At 40.2% G+C, this 23,720-nt stretch overlaps 2 protein-coding genes and 1 long non-coding RNA gene across 3 annotated transcripts in view; 1 reads left to right on the forward strand and 2 right to left on the reverse strand.

Moving 5' to 3' along the window:
* The window catches only part of LOC116058582 (gastrula zinc finger protein XlCGF57.1-like), a 308,880-nt gene that overhangs the window by 95,901 nt on the left and 189,259 nt on the right, over nucleotides 1–23,720 (reverse strand). The gene's annotated exons all lie outside the window — the stretch shown is intronic.
* On the reverse strand, nucleotides 4,741–22,984 carry LOC116057808 (zinc finger protein 501-like). The gene is made up of 2 exons (XM_035998342.1): nucleotides 22,673–22,984; nucleotides 4,741–6,234 (listed from the first exon to the last, which is right to left on the reverse strand). The coding sequence occupies exons 1-2, from the start codon at nucleotides 22,755–22,757 to the stop codon at nucleotides 5,042–5,044; spliced, it is 1,278 nt and encodes a 425-aa protein (XP_035854235.1). The 5' UTR covers nucleotides 22,758–22,984; the 3' UTR covers nucleotides 4,741–5,041.
* LOC116057815 lies at nucleotides 7,451–8,429 on the forward strand. Its single transcript, XR_004106891.2, has 4 exons — nucleotides 7,451–7,630; nucleotides 7,808–7,857; nucleotides 8,035–8,096; nucleotides 8,352–8,429. It is a non-coding gene; the product is annotated as an uncharacterized LOC116057815 (long non-coding RNA).

The raw sequence follows: 23,720 nt of genomic DNA on the forward strand, positions 1-23,720 counted from the left end.
TTTCTGAAATCCTAGCTTAAATTATGAACTTTTGTTACATCTATTTCAGAAGTTAAATACCCTCACATGACATTATTAAATACTGGAAACGTAATGTTACGGCAGTGACCTTATGCTGTGTTCATGTGGTCGGACAGGTCGGAAAGACGAGTTGGAGAATGCTCGTGAACGCCTGCTGAAGTTGGAACAACTCGGAAACTCGGTAGAGATGTTGGTGCGCGACTTGCTGACTTGACATCATATGTGTCATCAACATGGCGGGCGAGAGGTCATATAGTTGCAATGAATAAGTTCATAATAAGTTACAGATGCATCGTTGCATTTCAAGTGTTGCATACGGTAACTTTGGATGTATCGTGAGCGAAACCGGGTATCACTGTCACTGTGCCACGAGCCAAAGAAGGAGTTTGTCGTAGCAACCAACGTAATAATAATAACAGTAACTTATTCGATTTATATAGCGCATTACATGAAACCCAAGGATGCTTTATACAAGTACAGGGGGACAAAAAGAAAACAGTAGGCTAACACAACCACGGACTAAAACCAAGAAAAACAAACAAGGGCTGAATGGAAGGGGAACGTAATTGAATGCAGGCTACTCACGCCTCACGCACGTACAACCACATTGCACAAGTTATTTCATGAATGAAATAGACATATTGCATACCTGCGGGCCAATTCAGGGTCGGTTTTGAATCATTTACTGTACAATCCCCTAACTGTTTCCATCTGTTGAAAACCCAACCAAAGTTGACTCGGTTTTAGCCCGTAGTCTGTCACTCCCCCTTTTAGCTTTAAGTTCTTTGTTTAGTTTACTTTTTTTTCCCTGTGATGGCCCTTCCCCAGTATCAGCCATAACTACATCAGATAACTTCTAAAATAAAATTAAAACACAACTAGGCCTATTTGAATAAATCTCCTGCTACCTTTTACCTGTCTGCCAGATCAGCTTACTAATTGATTGCGGGTTTTGTGTAGATTTGGACTTTTATACGTTTATTCCACTTTGTTTAAACGGCGAAGTGGAGAGGCCTCGTTCACCTGTTTGGAGCTGGCTGGTGAATGTGAAAATACAAAAATACGGATCTTTTTTCTCAATGTGTCTTAACGTTTTATGGTGAGTTTGGAGAGGCATCTCAACAGACTGTAGGTCCAACACTGATTGTTCACCGTTACATTTTAGTTGAATTTAAGTGTCGGGGCATTCCGCCACCGTCTGTCTATTAAGTTCCAAAACAGCCGTGCCGCGATTGGATTTCATAAGGGCGAATTGTTAAATTGTTACAATGTAATTTAAAATCTGCTTTAAAAATAAACATATATGTTTTGGAATATAATGTTCAGCTTCGGCAGCTTTACCTATGTGCTAAAATATACGACTGAGGAAGCCTAGTGACGAGTCCATAGGTTTCAATGTTTTGTTTTATTTCATGTGAATACTAGTTTACTAGAGGAGTAACTTAGTATCTGAAGTAATGCAGTAATGCATGAAGTGTGCATTTAGTTTCCATGCTTATTGTGTTTTCACAACTATGTTAGTGAGTAAATCTACTGAAATGGCCACCACACCATAACAGGAGTGGGATGTGTAAGATGAGAAAGCAGAGGTTTAGGCATGTATGTCATGGCTGTAAAAAAATCAAATGGCATCTGTATATCTTTGCTAAGCGCAAGCTAGCACATAAGGGGAGGGTCATGCCACTTTTTCAAATCATTTTGGAGGGTCATAGAAAAATTATTACTGGCGAGGGGAGGGTCAAGTCCTTTTAGCCTAATGGTCCCAAAACTCCTCCGGTGGCCCCTTAAATAAATAACAAACAGTCCCTAAGCCTGTCAAAAGAACTAAACCGAAATCTAACGATTATAGAAGTTATCTCACATTAGCCTTCTTCATTGGCGCCTATGGCGAAGAAAAAACTTGTATCTAAACAATGATCAATGATTACCAAATTTCTCTCTCATATTGCTCCTCATAACCACTGAAAACTGTCAAAAAATCGAACCAGAAATGTGGTGATGATTGATCGTTGTTTATGTTGTTTACCTACATTAAACCACGTTAAGCTTTTTCACGTTAGGACTTATAAACCCCATGAGAACCGTGGGGAGTCAACCCACAGCCAATCCGCTGCCCTGCTGAAAATGTGAAGCAGAAATGCTTAATGTCAGATAACGTCCATAATAATTGGACTTTGGGTTCGGTTTTTTGACAGTTTTCAGTGGTTATGAGGAGCAATATGAGAGATACATTTGGTAATCATTGATCATTGTTTACGTACATTAAACGTACGTTTTTATTCATTAGTAAGCTACAGGACAGCGTCTTTCAAAACATGACCTGCGCGGAAGAGAAAAAAAAATTAATGGGTCATTGTACCCAGCACTTCTGGAAATGTACTTCCGAATGCGTCTCTGTCCCCAGCACATTTCAAACCAAACTGACGCCCATGCAGATGAGATCTTTATGAGTGCAACAGGACAAGTATAGTACATGTTTAGGATCCCCAAAACACGGATTAAAATGATCTAACAAACAAAATTAACAAGAATTTACTTCAGATAGACCTGGTATACATATAACATTTGGGCTCCAGGTAATGTGGTATTTTCACTGCTGAACTGTTAACATTTGGCAAAAATCATGGTTACACTTTCCTTTCATTTGTTTTAAATTCAACAAGCAAAGTTGTATTTTAGCAGAATACTGAAAGCAGCAGAAAGGCAGAACTGAGTACATTTTAATATATGTTTATTTATTATAAGTAATATTGCAATATTCAACAACATTATGGCATATGGCATATTTTCTTCATATCATGCAGCCCTAAAAACTACCCTGAAATTGTGTCAGATGAAAAATATGATATATATATATGTAATTTTACCTATCATCATTAAACATACAATATATAACTTTCTGCCACTAGGGGTCTCTCAACCAAAACGATGGATCGTAAACACGGACTTTTGATGACGTTGGGAAGTTGCATGGAATTATGGGAGTTGTAGTTTTTATTGTTAAACACCTTCGCTGGTTAGAATGCATCTGTTCACGGATGAGTTTACCCATTTAGTAACGTTTATTTATGTCATTCTAATAAAATAACTGCATTTTCCCCAACATAATTAAGTTTTTCTTGATTCGATCTGTATTGGTAGCTGACCAGTTAGCTAGTGAGCCAGCAAGCTAACATTAGCCAGCAGCTAAAACCACAGTGACTATCACAATATATTTCACATGTCAATTGTCACCTTTTGGATGGTTTCAACACCAGGGCGATCAGGGTTTGTTGTAACGCTAGCTAGCTACTCAACGAGGCTGAGAGACGGGTGGGGATTGCCGGGGGAATCTCCGGCTGGGATGGCGAGGACGGTCGATGGCCGTCGTGCAGGGGCAGAACATCTCCAAGCTGCCCGGAACGATCTCCTCCTTCACTTTTGTGTAATCCTAACTATTCCTTTTGTTGCTTAACCCACCTTTTGTCAGATTAATTTAGCTAACTGTAAAGACAGCTAAAGAAATTCGGCAGGGAGGCGATTTTCGGCACCGAACACTGGTAGCGCTAACAGAGATGTAGCTAACATTATGGATGGCGGCTGTTGTGACTTGGATCTGGGTCTGATATGGTGTTTCCCGACGCTTCATTAAACTGCCGTTAGCGTCGTAAGCACCCGGCACCGGAGTTAAGTGCTGTATAGTACTTATAGTGTTGTCAGCTCTCATCCCGAATGAAGTCTCTTTGCGCTGGGGGAGTGAGGCAGACCAACCGGGGTGTGCTAGCTGGCTAAATTAGCATTAGATTAGTCGTCTATCTATACAGCTAACGTTAACATTACTGGTGAACTCATTCGTGGGTGGCAGAAAAAGCAGTATTACGGTTAGGAGTATTTTTCTCTGTGACATTGTATGATTTACAATTACGCTTGAACGTATCATCTGGGTGCCGTGTTTTGACGGAAGTTACGAGTAACTAGAGGGTGAGAGGTTATATGACGCCACTGACGGGCGACTACAGGAAACGCCCCATGTCTGAAAATTTGGTGTGAATCTGAAGACATTTGGTGGAAACATTTGGGATAGTGTAACTACACAACTCAAAAAAACATAGGTATGGTCGTTTTTAGACATTTTAATGCAGAAATGTTACATATTATACCTTTAAGTCTTTTTTGCTTGATATGTAAATAGTTATTCTTTCTTAATTATCGGTTAATGTAATTGTTTTCAAAAAATAGTTCATAAACCTTCATTTGACTAGTTTATTACAGAACGCAGCCATCACATGCCATGCCGTCACATCCTGGGCCACCCACAACCACAAGTAAATTCTCAACCTGTGGGAAACAATGATACTGTACATTAACAGAAGTTAAACAGTTTACAGATTTGCTTAACTGCTGTTGCTATGGTATTGCTGGTGCTATGCAGACTCTGTTGGGTCGTATCCAATCGTGCAGGCTGGCGGAAGCTGGCAGCTTCAGTCCTCGTCATTAGCTTGGTGCTAACTTCTTTTGTTTTTCAGTTGTTTCCGGTTAGCTGGTAAGACTTTGTCCAAGTCAGTGATACCAACTGGTTTACTCTAAGCAGACGCACGTGACATAAGTTTAATCTATCAACCAGCTCCGCTACCTTCTTCGTTGCTCTGGTTGGTTGTAGCGTTATCCTATTGCGTGCAATTTGAAAGACAAGCGTTTATCCCGCCCCTCGGATTGAGCCCTGCCAATGGTGAGTTCCCAGACCCAACATCTTGACGCCCAACATCTTGATGTGTGTCTGGCTTGTCAGGCTAGAGAGATGCAGTAGAGTTGTTGCTTTTTCTGAAGTGAAGGGAGAGCCAAGAGCCACAACCAAAAGCAGTTGTTGCCTTTATACTATGGAGTTTCATGGAACCCCACAGTAATATTAACTTCTTCATCCAATCAATTTTTACCTGACATTTTAAAGCCTAACATTTTAATTATTGTACTTAAGAATTTCTCATGACCCAGAGGGTATTACATCTCGCATACCCTTTAGAGACTTTCATTTTTAGATTTTTTAAACCTGACTCAGGCTCTCTGCTCTTGTTTCAGACTGGAGCTCCACTCCACACAGGTTCTCTCCTGTGTGGATTCTCACATGTGCCTGTAAATTTCCACTTTTACTAAAAGCTTTGCTACAGAAAGAGCAGCTAAACGGTTTCTCTCCTGTGTGGATTCTCATGTGTGCCTGTACATGTCCACTTTTACTAAAAGCTTTGCTACAGAAAGAGCAGCTAAACGGTTTCTCTCCTGTGTGGATTCTCATGTGTTCCCTTAAATGTCCACTCTCTGTGAAAGCTTTCTTACACACGGAGCAGCTAAATGGTTTTTCTCCTGTGTGGATTCTCATGTGTGCCTTTAAATGTCCACTTACTGTAAACGCTTTCTTACAGACTGAGCAGCTAAAAGGCTTCTCTCCTGTGTGGATTCTCATGTGTTTCTGCAAATGTCCACTGTCTGCAAACGCTTTCTTACAGACTGAGCAGCTAAATGGCTTCTCTCCTGTGTGGATTCTAATGTGTTTCTTCAGCTGTCCACTATCTATAAAAGCTTTCTTACAGATGGAGCAGCTAAATGGTTTCTCTCCTGTGTGGATTCGCATGTGTCTGTTTAAACTTCCACTCTCTGTAAAAGCTTTCTTACAGATGGAGCAGCTAAACGGTTTCTCTCCCGTGTGGATTCTCATGTGTGACTGTAAATGTCCACTCTTTAGAAAAGCTTTCTTACAGACTGAGCAGCTAAATAGTTTCTCGGCTGTATGAGATCTCACGTGTCTCTTCAGATGTCCACTGGTGCCAAATCTTTTCCCACACTCAAAGCAGCTTACTGGTTCTTCACCAGTACCACATGTCGAATCACAGACAGGGACTTCATCGTTATTCAGAGAGTTTAAACCTGACGGAGGTTCTATGATCTCCTTCCATTCACTGTCAGTCGAGTTTCCAGTTTTCATCTCTTCAGTTTGTCTTTGATGAAGCCGTGAGAACTGAGGATTCTCTTCATCATCTTCACTCTTCACAGGGACAGGAGTGAATGTGAACGTGGTGATATCAGCCTCCTGCAGCCCCTGAAGCTGCTCTCCCTCCTGACTGATATGGAGTTCCTCCTGTTCCTCTTTAATGTGTGGTGGGTTTGTGTCCTCCTGGTCCAGACTGGAGCTCCACTCATGTTCTTCACCAACAATCACTTTCTGGACATCTGAAGGTAAAGCTGAAACACAAACAAACAGCCATTAATGTAAATTGTATCTATACTTTGCAGATTAGCTTTATTCACTCTCGTAAGGACTAGTGTCATGAATTTCCAAATCTACGATTTACGACATTTAAAAAAAAAAAATAACAAGGGGCACACGAATGCCCTATGAGTTTACAGAGGGGCACCTGAATGCACTATCAAGTCCGGTCGGAGCCAACAGGCTTTACCATTCGTTGTTTGTTTTCATAACTCACAGGGGAAGGCTAAATGCTGTCACACTGGGGACTTCAAAAAAGGATGAGGATTGTCCAGTTCTGTTGTTTCACCGTCATCCTTTACTCCGGCAGTGGCCACGGTGTTTTAAAAAGCGCAGCTGCAGGCTACAAGTAGGCTAACGTTACTCGTTAAAGTGTCTTTTGCTGCATGCTACTACCTGCATGCCAGAGCCGTTCAGGTCAGTTTGTTATTTTTTTTTTCTGTTTCGGACAGGCACAAGTAGGCCGGGATGGAGAGAAAACAAATACTAGTATACAAATACTAATACCTCTCGCTCTCCTGGCTTGACCACGTACTAACTAGTGTCACTCACTCAATGCACCTGCCATGCTAGCTCTAACCTAACGCTACTTTGGTAACAACTGTAGTAACAAGTTGAGACAGATTCAACTTTTGGAGAGACAAAGATGTGACACTGCGATGGCCATTGATGTATGCGACGATCAGACTTCCCAGTCGGTTTTGAGGCGGCGTGAGTCTCGAACAGTAAAAACATCACTGCCTCTATTGCTGACGCAAGAAAGTTTTAAGAGACCCTACACTGTAATCCCAAACAGTTGTACTAGCTCATAACTAATAAGGTCATAACAGTCAAATGTCGTTATGCTGTTGGCCAAACTATAAAGTGTTGAGCTCTGTTGAGATTTATTATTTATAGACAGATTATTTTTATCCCCCCGCTTCAAACCACCACCACCTCAGTTTTTTTCCATTAGTCTTATTGCCCTCGTTTTCTTAAGCGCCGTCGTATCATCAGCCCTGATGTGGTAAGTAACGCTAACGGGTTTTTTTGTTGTTTTTTTAATTGAATTTTGATTGTCTTAAATTTGGAACTGGGAATACATTTGTACAATGTGCACAGTGAATATTTGTTGTAAATTGTTTACAAATCCAAGTAATTGTAACTTTAGAAGTTGTTGAATGTGACAAATACGTTACGTTACTAACGGTCTAACGTTATCAGCGGATGAACTACATTTCCCATAATGCATGTTTGCCCGGGACATTGACAATGGAGGAAGGTCCATGAGTCGCAACTCTCTGGCGGAGGCCGAAAGCATAACGTTATCCCTGCTTCCCGGTTTCTGCCGGTTGTTGTTTTCGCTGTTCGCCGGTAATGCACGTGCGTACTGTGAGTATACTTATTTCAATAAGTGTCCGCGTTACACAGTCAATATTTTACGTTGTTGAGCTGTGTGTCTGTGTACGTGTGTGTGTGCGCGCTAGCGTGAAACGAACAATGCTAAACAACATAATGTGAGTGTGTTGTCATGATGCTAACCAGGCCTGTGTGTGTATTTCTTCGTAGGCTCAAGTGTGTGGTTGTGAGATCATCTCGAAATCCTTTTAACAGTTCAGGTAGGATGTATTATGAAATAGAGTTATTAACAATTGGTTTTATTTGATGTGTTTCCACAGTCATTCTTTTGCTATGTCTTTAAATGTTTAACATTATTGTTTCATTTATCATTATGTATTATTTTAAAAATGTTTTTGAACATTAACAAATCATCTTTGTGCGCATGTTGTGTACAGATATCGGACTACAAAGAGTGCTACAGAGAGTCAGTGTTTCACCATCAGACAGGTGCCAAAAGGTGAGTTTTGTAAATTGTGTACTAATTTGAATTAAAAAAAAATCCGAAAGATTTTCGCCCTGAATTATTCACAATCTTTAGATTTTTTGCAGCAGAACAGACAACCAAATTACTGATGTGTTGTCAACTGGTTGGCATAATCACAATTTTACACATATTTTAACTTTTCTTTTTAAAATTACATTTTTGAATAGCCAAAAATGCAAAACAGGGCTGAAATGGTTTAGACTTTAATTGAAAATATTTAAATTGCAGGCTGAAGTTGGCCCGATGGAGTGGAAGTGCAAGTTGTGTTCTGCAACTTCAAATACCCGGGGACAATTATTTTGGCACTATACTGACACTCTTGAATATTGGCTATGCAGCCAATATGCAAGAGTGTCGCCCCTGCCATGTCTCTATGACAGTCAATTTGTACTTTTCCATCATTCGAAGCGAAGAAAGCTCATCTGTGAAGATCTCATAATGATTCATGTAGAGTAGATGCAACTGAAGGAGCATGTGTTTTTTGTTTTTTTTTTACATGTCCTTTGTGTAACTTCAAGCAGCCCTTTTCTGAGGAAATTCTATTTGGTCATTTGAGAAGTAATTTACGAAGTCATGAGATGGTAGCATGCCCATTCAAGAACTGTAATTACAGAACAAATAGCTACTCAGCGTTTAATGCACACAAAAGTAGAAAACATGGTGGTGATTCAGACTTTGGTGAATGTGTTGTATTGGCAGACAATGATAGTGCACCAGTTGTAGTTGCAGCAGAAAGTCTTGGGGAACCTGCTGAAAGTCACAGTGCAGGGTCTGCGGACACATTTGATCTCGATGAGGTAAACAGTCAAGTGTGACACAGACACTTTAAGAGCCCAGTTGAACCATAACTTGGCATCATTATTCCTAAAGACGCAATCTATTCTTCATGTATCTGACATGGCATCTCGGGAAATAGTGGAACATTTGACTCAGATATTTTCCTTGTCCCAACCGATACTCAAACATGACATTAGAGAGGTCTCACAGAGAATCATGACATCACTGTCAGTGAAACACTTCTAAATGCGGTTGTCAGTACTGTTACGGACAGTAATGTTATTGTCAGTGCCACAGCTAAGGGGAAGCAGTTATCCTCAGCCAAGAGAAGGAAAACCCATCATCGAAAATAATTACCCTGTGGTAAAGCCTGTACGGTATCTGCTACAGCCAGGACACACAGCTGTGCATGTTCCCATTCTTGAGATGATACAAAAAAAATCTTCAAATCATACAGATATTCTGGACAAAATTAAAGAAACAAAAGTGGCACAAAACAGTCATTATGTAAGCCACCAAGATGGTTTGTACTTCAAAGAGAACACATTCTTGTCTTCAGATGAATTAAAGATAACGCTCATTTTGTACATTGACGATTTGGAAATAGCCAATCCACTTGGCACATCACGCAAAATGCACAAAATCTGTTCAGTATACTGGACGCTTGCTGATCTTCCCAGTAAATACCGATCAACCCTGTACATGATTCAGCTTGCAGCTTTATGTAAAGTGGCTGACATACAGACATTTGACTATGAAAAAGCACATGGTCCTTTGTTGAGAGACCTCCGTACCCTTGAACGAGATGGGGTATTCATTGAGTCTACTGGTAAGGTAGTTCAAGGAACAGTCGTGTGTGGTGTCCGACAATCTTGCAGCCCATGATTTGGCAGGCTTTTCAAAGTCTTTTAGAGCAGAATATTTTTGCAGATTCTGCACAGTGACACAAGCTAAACTTCAGACTCATGAAGTTGCAAGTGGCGAGTTCAGTCTTAGGATAAAAGACAGCCATAATAGTGACGTGCATGCTGTGATGCATGGGGGTATTCAGAGTCAGAATGGTGTTCAGGCAGATTGTGTCCTGAGCCAGCATCTAGAGCATTTTCATACGGTCACTGGCTTTCCACCTGATGCCCACCACAATCTTTTTGAGGGCATTGTGCCCGCAGAGCTCGCCCTGTGTATCGGCGTGATGATCCGTCGCAAATACTTCACCCTTGAATATTTGAACCAGAGAATTCTATCGTTTCCTTACCAGCACACAGACAAGCTTGACAAACCTCATAAAATATCACAGACCTTCGCTGTAAAGAAAAGCAATGGTGGTAATGGCCATGAAAATGCCACGTTGCTTAGACTGCTCCCTTTGATTATTGGGAATGCAGTTCCTGAAGACTTAAAAGAGGTAGTAGAGTTATCGCTGTGCTCAGAATTCACAGAGGAGTCCATCCAGTATTTACAGTCAAAGATACAGGATCATAGCGAGATGCTGAAAGAAGCCTTTCCAGATTTCAAACTCCGTCCTAAGCATCACTACGTTGAACACTATCCTGACCTTGTACGCCATCTTGGGCCCCTTGTACACTTGTGGACAATGAGGTGTGAGGGTAAACACCGTTTTTTCAAGAGAGTTGTACACGACACACAAAACTTTTAAAATGTGTTATAAACACTTGCAGACAGCCATCAACAGATGGTAGCATACCATCTCAGTGCCTCAGGATTCTTCAAACCTCACCAGCAGACATCAAATGTCTCTTCTGTACTGGTATCAATGCTTCCAAATGTTGCCAAGACATACTTTGAACAAATAACAGCAAGCAATGTTATTTACAGCACATCAAACGTCTGCATTGATGGAACTGATTATGATGTAGGAATGTTTTTGCCTGTGGGACAAGAGGGAGGACTGCCTAATTACTGTAGAACTGAACAGGTTCGCCTGGTTAACAGTAGTGTTGTCTTTCTTTGCCAAGAGCACACATCACACACACTGAACACCTGAGATCTTACGAACTTTTCCCAAACAATCTGGCTGTTCACACCCCATCCGAGCTAAATGACAAAACACCTCTCTGCGCTTACAACATAGATGGAAGATTGCTCTGAGCTGAAAGAAATAATGCAAGAGAGGTTCAAGCCGAGATTGGATGGGGACTTTAGCCTGCACTGTGATCCGGACTTTGATGGTGATCTTTGTCTTCTTGTGGACATCCAGGAGTTACCAGAGAAGGGCACATTGAGAGTCGTCAGACCTGAAGGTGACACCTCATCTACTGCATCTTCTGACACAGACATACTCCCAAATATACCTGCGTTACAGCGCCAGAAGAGTTGGCCTGATCACTTTGTTGTTCCTGATTTTGGTTATGAAATGGAGCATATACTAGAAGAAGGAAATCGTGTTTATGAAGAAAAGGAATTGGCAATGGCTGCTCAAGCTTGGATTACAGCTCGTCCAACTCAGAATGACGGCTGGTGAAGACGGGGAGTTGGGATGGAAACGTCACATAGGGTACAAGGTTGCGTCTTACCGTAACAATCTGGCCAAAGCTGAGGTTGCAGAAGTAGCCATCAACGCAGGGAGGCGGAGCCGAAACAACCCCGACAATGATCACCCCCCCATCAAAACATAAAGAAAGCTCGAAAAGCTGAGGTCACCTACATCATCAACCTACTGAAGGATCAAACACCAGCCACTCTGGAAACAATGAGAGAAGAAATCATACATGAAGTCGAAAAGACTGAGAGAAACCAATTAGTCATAGGCAAGCTCATGAACACAACCTATGCCCTTCGACGCCAAGAAATCGTTGGAACTCTTGTAGCTCCACGGGTGAGAGACGACGTGGACAGATGGCCAGCCCTACTTATGGAGTCACAGGTAAAAAAAAAAAAAAAAATCTTTTATTATTATACTGTTCTCCCTTTTGAAAGCAATTAGTCAACATGACTCTTTAGCATGCCCACTTTGAACATGATTGATTTTTCCAATATTTAAATGACTGTTTTAAAAATCTAAATTTTCAAAAAATTCACCAAAAAGCAAATGGCAGATGTAAAAGTTGACAACACATCACGCTGTGACATATTTTAATATTTTTCATGTTTTAATTTCCTTTAGATAACATTATACAGCCTGTTTAAATTTAAATTAAAGAATGACAATTAACTTTCTATTTTGACCTTGGTTCTGACTCATCCCTAATAGAATTGCCCTTGGTTTTGCTACCTGCCAACTGAAAACTTCTTAAAATACATTCACAATTCTGTTCCCAATTCATCTTTGTACATTTCTGTGTAATTCTGTCTATGTACAGGTGTTTGCAGAGTTCCACCGAATCAACAACGTTAACCTGCGCAATCAATTCTACCAGGAGCTGGACAGACACGCACCTAAACTCATCACCTTGTTCAGAGACAAGGCCACCGAGACTGGCAAGACAGGGGAGGAGCTAGCCAAGCTCATGAGGATTTATAACCTTCAGGTGAATTTTTAACTTTGCATGATTCAGAAACCGATTATTAACAGATTGTTTGCAGACAACTGTAAGAAGCCATAGTGTGAATTGCCTCGACTGTGCCCCGAAGTTAAGTGATTATGCCATGTACACAACATTACCATCTCATCAGAGATAGACGTCTTGACAAGATGTATTCTATCAGAAAGAGGTACCTTAAAAAGAAAAGAGCTTCAATTTGAAGAAGTCCAAATAACTACTGTTTCCGTAAAATTTGATTTACAATTTTAAGTTTTTTCCTTTGAGAGTTATTAAAATATTTACAATAGAAAGTTATTAATTTGAAAAATGTTTTACTGAAGAAATGGTGACCCGAAATACTGAATCTACCATCTATAGCAATGACCACCATCAGAATATGGAGCTATTTAACACTTGGATTTTTTTTTTTTTTAAATGTTTGCTCTGCATTTGTGTAATTACTATTGTAATGGATATTTTTTGTCCATCTAGGAACAACGTGATGTAAATATGAGACGGGCCCTTGTGCACTTCCTGTGTACCTGCGTGAAGATTCCTCCAAGTTCTTCAGGTGATGCGGCCGTCTTTTCATTTTGACTTTAACATCACTTTCTTTTATATTAGCCTTTGAGGAAGTGGTTGAATGTTGTTCAATGTTTTATTTTATTGTATTTTAGGCTATTTAATTTAAATCGGCTGAAAATGAAATATAAAAAGTAGGGTTGGGTACCGAAACGCGGTGCCAATAGGGCACCGGTTCCGACCTAAACAGTAGTAACGAGACCGAATAAGAACGAAAATTTCGGTGCCTTATTTCGGTGCCTGACTTTACACTACACTCAACAGCAGGTAACGTTAGCCTACCTTTAGCTAGCAGCTGGATTAAACACGGTTAAAATGCTGACAGCTAACGTTAAACAGTGTAAAGTGTGACTGTATTTCAACACCGGGATGCAACAGTCTGCTCTGCAGCGCAGCAGATGCCGACGTCACAGACGGTGCGTTCACTGAAACTGGTAACCTACAGCCTCGCGGTGCATTTTATTAGCAAGTTATTGTAAAATACCTGTCTATAACTATCTGGTGGTTGTTTTTGTCATTCAACAGCAATTTACTGGTGAAATAAGTTATTGTTATAAGTTATAGTTATTACATTACTATTAAATCATTTAATTTTGACCATATGGCCGTAGTAATAAACAAGTTGTTCTTAAATGTCGCCGACTGTTGTTTAGTACCCTTCTTTTTTTTTTTTTACTTTCTTAAAAAGTATCGGTTCAGGCACCATTTAGGCACCGGCACCGTTTTAAAAGTACCGCTTTAGCACCGGTATCGGGAAAAAAACAAACGATACCCAACCCTAATAAAAAGTCTCACGATGGCATTTAACACACACCTGTGTCCTAACATCCTGCTGCGTAGATGAACACGAAGTGCTGCTCACCTCCACGTCCGACAGAGGCAGAGGAGCTGGTCCTGAGTCAGGTCGCTGGGTGACCAGAGGCTGAGGGCGTCACTCACCCCCCAGGACCCAACATTAGAGGCAGACACACACTTCCTGTCTACAGATTGAACTAGAGTCTCCCCCAGGACCCCAGGGCCGACATTGGAGGCAGACACACACTCAGATAGAACTAGAAGTAATTTAATGTTATCCTCAATGCGGCGGCAAATTAGAAACACGGACTTTAGCACTTTGAGATTGTTTTATGAAAAGTGCCTTAGAAATACAATTTATTATTATTACTGAAAAATATAGATATGCCTACTAATTGCTACTTTTGTAGCTATCTGTAGGAAATAAAGAAAGCCAAATGACGTGTTATTTCTCTTTTTCTGGCTGCTGGAAGGTGATTGATAAACCTGCAAAGTGATAAGGATTGTTCAGATTTGAGAGCACGTCAGCGATGACATGTAGTCTGATATTTGCTGTGTGGCCGGAGTCCTGTCCGGCTGTCCTTTCCTTCTCAGTCCGATCATGTTGAAGCAGAAATAATTCACATAGTTTTACACCAGGAGGAGAATTTAGATTCATTAAGATGAGCTCTCACTCCCTGACGAGGACTGAACCGAACAGTAGACCGCTTCTCATCAGTCCGTCATTTATATTCTCCGGCCGCTGTTCAATTCATGCACTATACATGTTTAATGTTCTGTTGCCTAACGCCTACCTTGACGCACTACCTTGATGTTGCCAGTTGAAGTACGGCACAGTAGAAACCAGTACTTTATTTGAATGTTTTATTTTAATAAAGTGAGTTGCAGCCTTCAAGGTACAGTAAGTGCCAAAACGTTTTTAAACAGTGTTAAATGGCTCCACGTTCTAATACTTGTCATTGCTGCTGAGGATGGATTATACTTAGAATCTTATTGAATTTTATCATGAATCCTTTGTGAGTTTTTATCATAATGTTTACTGAATGGAGACCCAAAATACTGAATCTACCCTCTGTAGCAATGATCACTATCAGAATATGGAACTATTAACACATAATGTACTTTAAAAACACATTTTGTTTTTATGGAGTCATTTCCTTTTCGTTTTAATTTCTGACAAGCACTTTGTTTTGACTGAGCTCCTTTGATTCGTGCCTTTTAAAAGGCACATTGTGTTGAATAAAAAAAGTTGTTAAATTGTCACTGTGGTGTCAGTTTCAGGTTTTCTATTATTAGCTGATTATGATTGTGTAGTGGACCGACATCCGTATTTCAGTTTAGTATTCATTTTGAGTGCATGTCCCACATTAGGAGTTGAAAATTATTGAACATTTTGAGTGTATTTCCCACATTATGAGTTGAAGAACATTGAAAATTTTGAGTGTATTTCCCACATTATATGAGTTGAAAAACATTGAACATTTTGAGTGAATTACTCCCCAATTATAACTTGAGGAATATCAATATTTATAAGATAAAATTGAGATAATTTAAGGCAACTGTAAATGTAATTTTCATTTTATGTAAACTTAAAACATTTAAAAACATCACTAAAATATTTTTGTGTAATCTGTTACAAAATAATTTTTGAGTTCTGTGAACTTATTAGGGTTTACAGTGTATAATACTCCTTTTCAGCATCATATTTGTATACTTGGGGTCTACTAGAATAGTTTTGCATGCTTTGTTGTTGTTTAAAAAACATTACGTTTCTCATACTTCCCATTGCTACAGCTCCTCTACCTGAAACCCTCTGCCTGAGCTTTTGGCTCTTGGCCCACTCCGTTGTGATTGGTCAACCAAATTCAAACAAACCACTGGGCGGTCACCTATGGGGGCTGGCATTCTCAATCAGTGACATTACTAATTGAGGAATTTTAAACCTACATTGTGTAATTTTTTGAGTTGATTCTTAGCAAAAAACTCTTTGTACTTTCACAAGTGTGTGCTCATTCGTGTGTAATTACTTCCACCAACTAATCAAAGTATTCTCGTAAGCGTAGAATCTGCCATTTAGAATCATTCAGAATACATACGAGCGAGTCGCTCGAATGACGGCCAGCATGTCCATCTTTAAAATACCTTAGCCAAAGAGAGACATACCTCCGCCTTTCGGCCTTTTACACTCAGTGGCACCCCACACCGTGACGAATGCCAGGCAGGGGGAGATTACGAAAAAGAGAATTCACAACGCGACGGGCAAAGCAACAAGACCAAAGTTAACATTGGAGTGGCTAGAACAGCTGCGTGTAAACGATGGAGATACTAAGAGCTAATTTCGGGTTCGGCCACCGTAGGACTTAAAACGTGATCGGAATAGGAAGGTCTAGAAAAGTAATATTCAGTTGGTTGTAATATACAATTTCACCGCCAGATGGGAGAAATTCTTACACAATGTAGCTTTTTTGTTATGATTTGATACTAAACAAAATAAATAAAATTGAATTAAACAGGAAGGTGGTTAGGCAGTTCAGGCAGTTGAAAAAAAGTGCTGTCTGTGGGAGCAGTGTTTCCCATTCATAGGTTCTACTTGGGTGAGAGGTAAATTGAGACCCGCCAAAGTTGATAAAATCCGAATAAATTTTTTTCTCTCCAATCATGTATTGTACTGTACTGTAGTTGCAGTGGTGGCCTAAACGCTGTTTTATGCTTCTGCGTCAACTCCACGCCGTAGCTACGCTGTTGCTCCTACGGCGCCGTGACCCTTTCGGAGTTCTGCGTCTGGGTTGCTTTGCATCGCATTTCATTCCTTGCGGTCTGCGTCGCCTCGACGCAAAGTTACACATTTTTGGAGGTGCGGGGGTCTGCCGTCGATTCCACGCAGAAGCATAAATCAGCCTTAAAGGTTAGAGAAGCGAGCATGTGACCCGGGAGGTCGTCCGTTAAATCCCCAGACCGACAGGATGAAATCCGGGTGGGGAAAGAGCAGCGCTTGTCCCTAACTCATTACCACCACTGAGGTGCCCTTGAGCAAGGCCCTTAACCCCAACCGCTCCAGTGCAGCTGCTCATTGGCCAGCCTGTCAGACTGATTGACATATATAAAATGGACCAACAGATCCCGTTGCTCTGGACGGAGACCAGTGAAGGATATTAGAAGCACTTTTCCGGTGATGGCTGAGCGTTATTGAGCAGCCTCCAACTGAGAGAGACGACGTAGATGTGACGTGAGCAACCTGTCTGAAAGTCCAGCTTCTGGTAGCTGAGCCAAGAGAAATCTCAATCATTCCGAATGTTGCAGAGACGGAGAGTGTAAGTATATGTAAGGAGATAACATAGGCACAGGCTAATTATTGCTAACTAAAATGCTAGTTAACATTAGTAATTAAACTTAAACAGCTAATGTGAGTCGAAACTGCCTGCGAGCTTCTCCTGTACTGTATGGTAATTTCTCTACTGTGCGACAGTAAGTCGCGTGGTTATGACACAATCGTTAGCCTATTTTTACAAAAACGTCTGCTACGGAGCCATAACGTGAGCTACAAGGTAATGGAGCCTTTTATACATTGTCGGGTTTCTTTAGAAATAAACAATGGACAAATAGTCTTTAAACGCTTCAGATGTAAAGTTATTCGCTGTCAAAGTGGCGCCAAAATGAATGGCAGTCAATGGGATGCTAACGGGAGGTGATGGCTTGTTAGCATCAAAATGGCGCCATAGGAGGTTCGCGTTCCGAGGGGAAGCTTACCTACCTACCTTACTTATGAGATCTTGAGTAACGTTACGTTATAGTACAAAACAGCGTGTTTATTAGGATCCTAACACTGAAAAAACAATGATCCATAACAAACTAAATGAACAAGAATTAACTTTGATAGCCTTAGTGTAATATGATTCAACAGTGTTGAGATTTAGAATAACATGTAACTTTCTCTATGGACCATAGTAGGCTATGATTTTAAGTAGGGATTGACCGATACGGTTTTTTCAAGGCTGATACCGATTATTAGTAGTTATAAGATAAGTAGTAGATAACCAATATTTGGAACCGATATGCATTTACAGTGAAAATGAAAATCTTTAGGTCAAAATTTAAGATTTTGGAATCTTACAAACTCCAACACAAAACTTTGTTTAAATGCTTTAAGCAATTATTTTATGGTTTCGATAGAAAAGAATTGGTGCCGGTCATGTGACCTGTAGGGTCTTATTTTACCGGTCATATGGAAAAAGTTACAGTCAAATATTTTCCATGTTTACTGCGCTTTAAAACAATTTATAGGCAGGCTATATATAAAGAATAATATCATCAAGGGGTGTAGATTCATACTATTTTTATTAAAATGTAGGCTACTTGCTACAGGCAGAGAGGGCAAAAGAATTAAATCAATGCTTATAATTGTTCCGATCTGAATTAAAATAGGCCTATTTTCCATTCGCTAGGCTGAGGAAATAAAACCATACAAACTACAGCATAAACAAACTGGCTGATAAAATGATCAAGTGCAGACTAGAATAGATAGACCTTTAAAACCTCTTTGAGACCTTTCTATTTAACCAAAAACAGCTCTGAAGTCGCTAGCGCTAAACCCACCAGACTCCATTTAAAAATGCGATACTTTTAGTGTGTATAGAGCCAACATATTTTCACATGTAAATTGGTAAACTATGTGTTTATTTCAACCATAACTAGAGTTGTGATGGTTGGAAAAGTGGAAAGACGCCTCAAAACGGCTTTTCATAGTTTTATCTTGTTTCTATCTATATGAAGTGTATTTTACGATGCTAAAATTACTGTACGCAATTTCGCGGATGTTTTTTATGTTTTAAAAAGGATCTTACTTGCGTTTCTTCATTCTTTCTAAACATCACTCAGTATTTTGATACCAGGAATTATATGATTTATTTTATTGACACTAGCCAGGGAAATGTCCGGGCCCAGGCACTGACCTTTGAATAGAAAAAAGGCTTGGTACTTTGAAAATACTGCTTTGTTCTAATTGACAACAATATCAGAGCAGGCCAAAATCATCAGTGTGTCTGAAAACACCCTCGGACCCCAGAGAGATTATTAAGTACTCATATCGGTACTTGGTATCGGCAAGTACCCAAATGTAAGTCTGTACTTGTACTTGATCTTAAAAAAAAGTGGTATCGGTGCATCCCTAATCAGAATCATTAAATATTGCAGTTTTTTGACAAATGTGACAGTGCCTTCACACTGCCGATATGTTTGCTGCATTTATAAACATTTATTTATCACTTTACACTGGTTGCTATTTGATCGCGTCATTAAAATCTTAATTGTTCCGTCAAATTTAGTCTTAACTATTAGTTATAATTTAGTTTTTAACGAGAAGCTGGAACCAGCATATGCTAGGTATGAGTATGAATAGGTTATAGATCCATCAATCAAACTTTATTTCTATAGCACATTTCATACAAGTTAATGTAACAGTGTTCTTCGTACAAAAACTGCAGAGCCGACGTAGTTCTCCCGCACGTGTCTGTGTCGAAGCGCCGCTGTCTGTCACTATGCAGACAGGACAGATAAGCTTGCGCTTACGCGTTCAGATGCTTTTTTTTTTTTTTTTTTGACCCGACATAGTTCAGGCGGCAGGCTGGCGGCCGCCTAAACTGCAAAGTGCTGCGGGAAACCCTGGTATTTTTAGATTTACACGTGAGTGACACTCATAGAAAGTTAAAGAAACGCGACGCATCGACGCAAATTATTTGTGACGACGCATTTACGTAATCGACGACGTCGACGACGTCGACTATGTCGACGAATCGTCCTAGCTAGGGCTGTAATCTCCCAGTCGATTTATTGACTGATTGATTCTGATTGGTCAATTTTTTTGCCGTGTTAATTTCTTTGTCCTTTTTTTTTTTATTTTTTTTTTTTATTTTATTATTATTTTTTGCCGTGTTAATTTCATCAGGTGGAAAGCACTAATTGCTAACGGGGGTGTTTTCAGAGCACCCTTGTTTCACAGGTAACAGTCTGTCTTCAGAACACCCCCCTTGTTTTCACTTTTTGGATCAGCCCAACCCACTGGAGACAGAATGAAGAAAGTACTAGAAGGCCTCGGTCTGGTGGTTTGCTGAATATTTATTTAATCGTGAGCGTTTAATTTATAGTCAGTCCTCCTCTACCATGTCAAAGACATCGGCAGTGTGGCAGCATTTTACAAAATGCCCCCCCCCCCCGCAGTCGAAATTTCAGGACTTCAGTCGACCAAGACCGCGAACAGACCGTTACAGTAATCTAACACACTTTAATAAGTGCAGTTTCTGTGCTGTGGTGGGGCCGAAAGCCTGATTGATTATTGTCCAGAAGGTTGCTTGGTGTTAGATAGTTGCTGAGCTGAAAGGTAACCGTTTTTTCTATTATCTTGCTGAGAAATGGCAGGTTGGAGATGGGCCTATAGTTAGAGATGACTGTTGCATCAAGATTGCTCTTGCTCTTCAGGAGTGGTTCAATGTCTGTTTAAAGCGCTGCAGGAAATACGCCTGATTTAAGAGATGTTCATAATTTCTAATACCTCATGTGCTAAGCAGTTAAAAATGGGGTGCGGAGAGGGTCCAAGCAGCAGGTGAAGGACCTGGGCTGTCCAACTGTATCATTTCATATTTTGAGGTCAATGGGGAGAAAATAAGGCATGGTAGCAGTCATATTCCTGGAGAACTGGAGGATAGGATGATCTGTAGACCTTGATGCACTAATATTCTGTCTGATGGCTATGATTTTGATGTTGAAAAATGTAGCAAATTCTTCACATTTTTCAGCAGACAGCATCTCTGATGTAGATGGTGGATTCATAATTTGATCAACAGTGGAGAAAAGCACTTTACTGTTGTTGATATTTTCAGTAATGATTTTAGAGAAGAAAGACTGTCTGGCCTGTTTCATGTCTTTGTGGTAGTGATTAAGTGTATTCTTATATATGCCATAGTGAACATCGAGTTTGGTTTTTCTCCACTTTCGTTCTGCCTGGAGACACTCTCTCTTACTCTGACTAACAACCGCTCCATTCCTCGAGGGGGCGTTCTATGTTTTTGGTTAAAACAAGTGCAATGTCAATGATATTTCGTATTTTAAAGTTAAAAGTTATATCTTTATTATATCTATATATTATAAAGTAATATCTATAATTAGGGAGAGTCATTAAAAACCAAGCTCTCTTTTCCAATGACGCCCTGATACACTGGACAGTCTTAGCTACAGTGAGGAAAATAAGTATTTGAACACCCTGCTATTTTGCAAGTTCTCCCACTTAGAAATCATGGAGGGGTCTGAAATTGTCATCGTAGGTGCATGTCCACTGTGAGAGACATAATCTAAAAAAAAATCCAGAAATCACAATGTATGATTTTTTAACTATTTATTTGTATGATACAGCTGCAAATAAGTATTTGAACACCTGAGAAAATCAATGTTAATATTTGGTACAGTAGCCTTTGTTTGCAATTACAGAGGTCAAACGTTTCCTGTAGTTTTTCACCAGGTTTGCACACACTGCAGGGGGGATTTTGGCCCACTCCTCCACACAGATCTTCTCTAGATCAGTCAGGTTTCTGGGCTGTCGCTGAGAAACACGGAGTTTGAGCTCCCTCCAAAGATTCTCTATTGGGTTTAGGTCTGGAGACTGGCTAGGCCACGCCAGAACCTTGATATGCTTCTTACAGAGCCACTCCTTGGTTATCCTGGCTGTGTGCTTCGGGTCATTGTCATGTTGGAAGTCATTGGCAAACTTAAGACGGGCCTTGACATGTGCTGGTTTAAGCAGGGGAACCTTCCGTGCCATGCATGATTTCAAACCATGACGTCTTAGTGTATTACCAACAGTAACCTTGGAAACGGTGGTCCCAGCTCTTTTCAGGTCATTGACCAGCTCCTCCCGTGTAGTTCTGGGCTGATTTCTCACCTTTCTTAGGATCATTGAGACCCCACGAGGTGAGATCTTGCATGGAGCCCCAGTCCGAGGGAGACTGACAGTCATGTTTAGCTTCTTCCATTTTCTAATGATTGCTCCAACAGTGGACCTTTTTTCACCAAGCTGCTTGGCAATTTCCCTGTAGCCCTTTCCAGCCTTGTGGAGGTGTACAATTTTGTCTCTAGTGTCTTTGGACAGCTCTTTGGTCTTGGCCATGTTAATAGTTGGATTCTTACTGATTGTATGGGGTGGACAGGTGTCTTTATGCAGCTAACGACCTCAAACAGGTGCATCTAATTTAGGATAATAAATGGAGTGGAGGTTGACATTTTAAAGGCAGACTAACAGGTCTTTGAGGGTCAGAATTCTAGCTGATAGACAGGTGTTCAAATACTTATTTGCAGCTGTATCATACAAATAAATAGTTAAAAAATCATATATTGTGATTTCTGGATTATTTTTTTTTTAAGATTATGTCTCTCACAGTGGACATGCACCTACGATGACAATTTCAGACCCCTCCATGATTTCTAAGTGGGAGAACTTGCAAAATAGCAGGGTGTTCAAATACTTATTTTCCTCACTGTATGTCATTCCAACCAACTGTTGTCATTAAATTGTCAATTACACACACACACACACACACGTGATATTTAGTTTACAGCCCAGTGTTTACCTAAGTACGCCAGGCCAGAAACATAGTTTCTTTAAATTGCTAAAAAATAATGTCATGTAGCGCAGTAGAAAGTAGCAGAAGATGTATCTCGAGTTAGTTGAGTAAATGAAGTCTACTTAGTTACATTGCACCACTTCACAAATAATGTGAAGCGTCTACAAAAAGCCTCATAAACACAGCAACTTCTTAGCAGCTGAGCTAGCTGCTAACTCCCATACTGTGTGGATGGTTTAGCTAACGTGAGCCTAACACGGACCACATTATTAGCAAAGACATTTCCCGCAGGAGAAAGTAAACCAACCTGCTTCTCTCAGCAGCTTCGTGTCGGAGTTTAAACCCACATCCAGTAACGCCAGTTCTTCGTTGGCAATCGATGTTCTCTTCATATCCGGATATTGTTAGCTCGAAATCTCCAATCAAATGTCCTCGAGTCGCGGAGTCAATATGTTTCAGACGCAGGTCCTTAAATCCGGATATTTTCCTCTGATCGAGTCAAAGGTGACTAGCTAAAAACGCTCTGTCCTAATTATTAGTATCCGTATTTACGCTCAGCCGACATGCTAACACAGACGCGCACACACGCTAACTGCGTTCAGTTCAGTCAGAGCAACCAACACCCGGAAACACAAACACAACTTCCGCTGGCTTTCAGAATTAAAGCCTTTCAAAAGACTGTTGAGTTATATATATATATATGGCGGTTGGCATCGTTTTAGAAGTGGATTCTAACCAGTGTCACTTTAGATCAGTGGTGGAATGTAACTAAGTACATTTACTCAGGTACTGTGCAGTTTTGAGGTACTAGTTCTTTAGTATTATCATTTTCGGTTACTTTCTACTTGTATTCCACTACATTCCAGAGGGAAACATTGTACTTTTTTACTGCATTACATTTATCTGACAGCTTTAGTTACTTTACAGATTCTGATCTTTGAAACAAAAATATAATCAACTAATAAAAAAGTATGTATATTTGTAGATTAAAACTACCCAGCAGCATATAAAGTCGTTAGAATGAGCACCGCCGTTACCAGCTGCAACATTAGTGATGAAAACATGAATGCATCAATCATTATAATAAAGCAATATGATCTATATTATTCTGCAGAATGAGTCACGTTTGGCACTTAAAGTTTATTTTCATGCCAATACTTTTGTAGGAGCCACTTAAGCACATCTTTATATTTTGGTAAAGATGTTTATGTTGGCATGACATATTACTTAAGGTATGATATTATTTAAGTGTATGCCCTTCACGGATTGAAAGAGCTGCTTAATTCATTTCACATAATGTTTCTTTTTTTTGTCTCTGCTCCTTGAAAAGATATCATACCCTATAGTGTGCAACA

Source organism: Sander lucioperca, chromosome 24 (assembly GCF_008315115.2).
Source record: "Sander lucioperca isolate FBNREF2018 chromosome 24, SLUC_FBN_1.2, whole genome shotgun sequence".
Lineage (NCBI taxonomy): Eukaryota > Metazoa > Chordata > Actinopteri > Perciformes > Percidae > Sander > Sander lucioperca.